Genomic DNA, 6381 nt, shown 5'->3' with positions numbered 1-6381 from the left:
ACTCTTCCTGTGAGGTTGAGTAATGTAATGAGGATAATCAGAGCCAAAGAGGAAAAGGGAGTATATACAGAGAAAGTCTATACGCTTTACCTAGACATATTGGTTCCGTTTCTAGAGAGAGCAGTGGCGTAGGTGTGCGCGCAAGGAACAAAGCGCCATCGCTCATGCTCCAACAAACTAGCTCTCCACACCCGCGATCTTGCAAGTTTTAGCGTTGTAACCCAATTGCCAGACCGCAATGCAACACTTGTCACAAATTCGTGGATTAATAATAAGGTGATCCTAGCACACCTGTAACCATGGCTTTCGAAAGAATCAATTACATAAAAAGCATTCCCCATGACAGGCAAAAGAGAATTATCGCGCCGTTGCCAAAAGGTCGCGTCAGAAATGCAGGTTGCCGCAATCAAATCGCTGACCTGATCTACTCTGACACAGCTATCTCAGAGGCTGCTGAGAGAAAGAGAGAAAGATATTGGAGACAAAGACAGAGACACAGAAAGTGTGTGCGCACGCGTGTTTTACCTACAGGATTCATTATGCTGGAATCTCGTCAGTCGTGCTACTCATGTTGTACTGTTTAGCAAGGCAAAAACCATGTAGCATACTAGCATTGTGAGCTTGCGTTCTAACTCTCATTCCTCGAGTTCTCGCAGCAATTGGATGCATGAATAAAAAGATTCCAAAATGGGTGGGTGGCTAACAGACATTTTTCATACTGATGCATGTTGTTTCACATGGGACAATCCCCTTCATGATGATATTCTCTATACAACCCATCCAAACACACTTTTCCAAAAGTAGCACTTAATCTGACACTCTATAATGAGCAATTACAGAACATGTCCTAGAATTTATTGACAACATTTCAAAACTGTACTTGGAAACTCTTGCAAATATTTTGATCAAGGAACTCGAGGAGGAGAACTTAGAAGGATAAAACGACCTTGAAGAAGAAGCAGCTTACAACAAAGCGAAGCCTTGAGAGAATATATAATTTATTCAACAAGAATATTAACAAGTCCAACAGCGCGCACAAAGAGGTTTGAAGGCACTTTGCAAAACCCACGGGCCATGAGCCAAGAAGACGAACAGAGGTAGCAAGAGTGGACTCACAATACGACTATGTTTAAAGCTGTTGTCGCAACAAGCGATGCCTTGTTGGATCCTTAAGGACCTCTTACTATCGCGAGCGTTAGAAAGGGCTTAATATGTAGTGAATTCTGTCCACGGAGGTCTTGGGATAGGATAGCGTTGTAGAAACTTACATTGAGAATGGATGGTTGATGTAAATATGTTTATTTTTAACAGAATTACGCATTATATTGGTTTGTCAAAACTTACTTGGGGGCGGAGGTGGGGTTGGGTGGCGTGGAGTTAGGGAGGGTGGTGCTAACGAGGCTGGTGGTGTCGAAGCGGTAGGCTTTGGAGCCACGGGCAGGCTCGGAGAGGTCAAAGCTGGTCTTAACATTGGAATTGATAGCGCTGTTGGTATTGATGGTGGCGATGGCGGCGGTAGCTGTATTAGTAGTTGCAGGAGGGTTAGGGTTAGGGTTAGGGTTAAGGGGGTTGGTGAGGGAGGCCCTTTGCGGCATGGTGTTGGCGCCGGCCTTGTCGAGGCGGTCGTAGAGGAAGGAGAGGACCTGGCGGATGGTGGGCCGCGACTTGCCTTCCTTGTGGGTGCACATCTTCACCAGGCTCGCCAGGCTCCGCAGCTCCTCCGGGTCGTAGCTGTCTTCCAAGGCCGGGTCCACCAGCAGGGGGAGCTTGGCGATCCCGCCCGTGAGGTAGGGCTGCGCCCACGCCACCAGGTTGCGCTTGTCCTGCACCGCCGCCCGCCCCGTCATCAGCTCCAGCAGCAGCACCCCGTAGCTGTAGATGTCGCTCTTCACCGTCAGCTGCCGCGTTGTCACGTACTCCGGGTCCAGATACCCTAATCCATCCCCCCCCCCCCCGGCCCAATATACGTATTCAATATACGTTTTGCCAGACGTCGGTACCATCATATATACGTCTTTTTCACCAACCATCAGTGTCGATCAGCATAATTCTCCATCACTCTTCTCTAATTCCATTTTTATGATGCATACAGAATGTCTATCGGCAAAATGGCAGAACAGACACAGGCACCACCCCCCCCTCTCTCTCTCTCTCTCTCTCTCTCTCTCTCTCTCTCTCAATCAGCATAATTTCATAATCCCCCCTGTATTTCCATATGCGTAGATTTACAGGCATGCGTAATATCTAACATATGAGAAGAATCGCAGCCCTTCCATCCCCATACCTGGTGTCCCCCGCACATCCGTGCTCACTTGGTCGTATGCAGCTATCGCCGTTTGTGACGTCGCATGTGCAAGACCAAAATCAGCCACCTGATTCATCACCACGCACATGTAATTACACACCATCGCACTCGCGTATGCCGTGTATTCCATCACTGGCTGCACTAGCATCTTCTAGAATAATAGATTAACATCCCCTGTACCTTGGCCGCGAAATGTTGGTCCAGCAGAATGTTGCTCGACTTTATATCTCGATGGCACAGCGGTGGATCACAGAAGAAGTGCAAGTATTCCTAATTTAGTTGTTAAGTACACGAACCAGACGAGCATCAGCGAATTTAACATTTTCCGAAGACCCAATTTACCTTTGCAAATCACAACCAGAGCTTACCAGAGCAGCAGCTACGTCTATTGCTATTTGGATTCTTGTCCGCCAATCCAAGGGAGATTTATTATGTCCTGTTGCGTCGAATAATATTTAGAAAATGCTCAATAAGGCAAGAGATGTAATACGTAATACCGTTAATTTGCATATACTGTACTGATCGGTTCCAACCATAGGGAGTTAATTTGCATATACTGTAATGATCGGTTCCAACCATAGGGATGATTAACATACCTTGAAGGTGCTCGTTGAGGCTGCCATTTTCCATGTATTCGTAAATGAGGAAACTGAGACATAAGGAAAGAGAGTCTACGTTGTTCAGCACTAAGGTCTTATAAGTTAATGCTTAGAACACAGTATGAGTTGCACATATTACCGTTCAGTGCGAGTGATGCAAAAGCCGCGGAGCGTGACAAGGTGGCGATGGTGGAGGCGGCCGAGGAACTCCATTTCTTTGCAGAACTCGCGTTCTCTCTGCCGAGAGACCCTGGACATCCTCTTCACAGCCGCTACCAGCTCTTGCCGATCCTCAAGGGCGCCTGTTTGATCACCCGCATTGTATGGGCTGTGATGATATCTATGGCGATGACGATGGCGAGCGCGATTAGAAGGGTTATCTACAGAGAAGCGTGCCTTGTAGACCGTCCCGAAGCCCCCCTTGCCGATTACACTACTGAAATCATCCGTCGCCTTCTGTATCTCTGAGTAGGTGAACCGACGGAAGGTGGTCGAATCTATGTGCAAGCCAGACAGACTAATCGATCAAGATATGCTAATGCAACACTACTCGAGCATATTCTGATAGAACACTAGATATAATGATGGTACAACAGTGGGATATCCAACATGGAAACGCCTAAGAATCTGACATAATAGAATGGCTGGCTCAGATTTAGTGGACATGAGTTTTTTGCAGTCACCATGCTATCATGATGACACAACAGTTCAACATCTGATATGTAAACATTTAAAGAATCTGATATGGTAGAAACGACATTATTACATGATACATGGTGGGAGTCTGGGTTTTGTAACGATGCTACCTTGCAACCACCTTCGCAGGGGATTTCTCGGGCTCTGCAACAGCAAGTCCTTGGTCCACAGTGAGCTCGCAGCACCTGATATCCCTCCATTGACGGGCTTCTGGTGATCGTCCAGCAGGTCTATTTGCCTCTTCTGTCTTCTTATCAAGAAAACCAGCAGCCACAGCAGACTGAGAGCAGTCACAGTAACAAAGACAGCGAGCACGGCTATGACAGTCAGGTGAGAGGACGGGGCTGTGGCGGCAGCACCTGGAGCAATGCTACTAAGGGAGCTGCTGTTGGCTGAACCGGAGTTAGTAGGAGGGAGGGCGGGCAAAGTGATAGAAGGGTTGGAAGGAAGGGCGGGCAGGGTTATGGTGGAATTAGGTCTGTTGTGCGGCGATGGAAGAGAAGGCAAGGCAGTGCTGATGGTGCTGTCATTGTTGTTGATGCTACTGCCGGAGGGCGGGGGCGCAGGCGGCGATGATAGCTCCATTGAGGCTGCGCATGGTTTGCCACACTACCATACATGCGCAGGTGCGGCTGTTTTGCGCGAGCAGCTTGTAACGCAAGCAGAGAGAATGAGGCGAAGCAGCAGGAGCGTTTCACTGCGTGAGGGTCTGTGTGCGTAATTTGTGTATTGGGCGTGGTAGGACAAAACCCTGACAATGCGATACGCCGTTACTTACCTGCCTGCACCAGGGTGTAAACAGACAACAGAGTCGACACAGCGAGAGAGAGAGAGAGAGAGAGATCTAATTCACATCTTAAGCATACTGGAATGATGAATCTGGCAACAATGAACACAGGCAGCGCTGAGCAGAAAGCTCGCAACTAGCAAGGCTGCAAGAGTGAACAAGAGACTGTAAGTGCTTGAGTGTGCCTGCCGCCTGAAAGCCCCACTTCCTGCCGCTAGATAATTAAACAAGATTTAAAAGACATTCAATATGTCGAATATTGCATTCCCCGCAGCATGACAGTATTGCGCAGTACGGGAGTCCGAGCTTTGACTGATTTCCCACCATATAGAATATACATGTACCACATACATTACTATGTGGAATATACATGTACCATCCATAATGTATGTGTCTATAGCATATGCGGTAAAGGGGTCAATAGAGTGACACCCCCAAAAGAAAACTGCATTGTAATTTGTAAAGTGTTTACTAAGGCTAGTTACACACTCCCATTGCCCACCCAATTTGCGTCCAGTTGGTGGCCATAAGAAAAGTTGACTTGGGCGGTCACTTGTCCCCGCCACCTGCTTACACACTGGGTAGCGGATGCTTTTTGTTGTCAATAAGTATTCGTCCATCTTCCATCCACAATCATTACACACCAGCTACCACCTACGCACCGAACACTTCTTGAATCGCATGTGAATGAAGGGATGCTGCTGATGTTGATCATCATTCTCATTATAATTATTATTAGAATACTTGATTAAACACTTTAAAACTACTAATAAAACTTTAAAAAAAGTGACTAATAAAACTAGAAGCATTATAAAACTTAAAAAACACTGACTAATGAAATTAGTGATGAAAAAGAGAGGAGGGGAGTTGAACCCCTTCACCATGTTGTTGAGGCATGGCTCTACCGAGCTCTTTGTGGAAAGGAGCAAAGCGGGAAATTTTTTTAGCACACCACCCCTCTTTCCACCTACACTGCAAATGCTACAGAAGTTTACTCACTGTTATCTTCATCGTCGATCTCCTCCACAGAGTCAGAATCACCAAAGATTGTTCTCACATTTGCCTTCTCCCTCTCTTGAAACATGGCTCAACAAATGTTGTCTCTTCGAGATGCCCCCCCAGGATGGCTTGCCTCCTATGTTGGCTCCGCTACTTGAGCTCTTTATATTGCTTGCGTGGTACCTGTGTTAGTCAGCATAGCAACCTCTACTAATACATTCCTCAAACTATTTTGCTAGTCCATGCTTGACGAGGTGCATTACTTTCTCTCTCAAGTTCCATTGTTGCTTCACGTATCCATGCATCATCAAAACTATCTCCATGCACAATGCATATATTATGTAGAACAAGCATGTTGCCACCATCTTCGGGACATTTTGTAAAAGCATGTTACATCTCTTCAACAATATACGAAATCATGCTTTAAGGATGCCAAATGCGCTTTCAACTGGCATATGAGTACTTGATTGTATATAATTCCAATAATAATGTTCCGGAGATAGCCCATCCTTACTACCCTTGAAAGGAGGAAGCACCCAAAAGCGTGCAAAATAAGTACAATCGCCTAGTAGACAGTATTGTCCTAGAGCTTTGTTTGTGTATCATTTTTCTAGGTCTGAACGTTGAAAAACATTCCAATTGTGCATAGAACTTGCCCAGCTAACGTCATAGTCCCAAACAACACAATTGACTGCCACGCTTATCTGCATAATAATTGAGTGAAAGCCCTTCCTATCAAAATAATCTTCGTGATTCTCTCTTGGGGCAATGATGGGTATATGACTACTATCTACTACACCAACAACATATGGTATATCTCAAAGGGCTTGAAATGCGTCTACATATTTTTGCATTTATTGTGATGTTGGCCACTTTATGTGCATACCATGCAATATAGATGCAGCTAGTGCATCACAAAAGTCCAGAACAGCCAACTATGTAAACGAAGTTAAGACTCCGTACAAATCAACTATAAGTCCCAAATTTGAGCCGCT

At 46.0% G+C, this 6381-nt stretch overlaps 1 protein-coding gene across 1 annotated transcript; it reads right to left on the bottom strand.

Moving 5' to 3' along the window:
* Positions 1–1002: 1002 nt before the first annotated feature.
* LOC148040842 (putative receptor-like protein kinase At1g49730) lies at positions 1003–4589 on the bottom strand. The gene is made up of 7 exons (XM_087669544.1): positions 3711–4589; positions 3044–3401; positions 2902–2954; positions 2674–2741; positions 2486–2575; positions 2285–2372; positions 1003–1933 (listed from the first exon to the last, which is right to left on the bottom strand). The coding sequence occupies exons 1-7, from the start codon at positions 4183–4185 to the stop codon at positions 1341–1343; spliced, it is 1725 nt and encodes a 574-aa protein (XP_087525670.1). The 5' UTR covers positions 4186–4589; the 3' UTR covers positions 1003–1340.
* Between the last annotated feature and the right edge of the window lie 1792 nt (positions 4590–6381).

The sequence above is a fragment of the Lygodium microphyllum genome, chromosome 1, assembly GCF_053477565.2.
Source record: "Lygodium microphyllum isolate KBCC chromosome 1, Lygodium_microphyllum_v1.1.10, whole genome shotgun sequence".
Lineage (NCBI taxonomy): Eukaryota > Viridiplantae > Streptophyta > Polypodiopsida > Schizaeales > Lygodiaceae > Lygodium > Lygodium microphyllum.
Note: the sequence above shows the minus strand (reverse complement) of the source record. Positions and strands in the feature narration are given on the sequence as shown.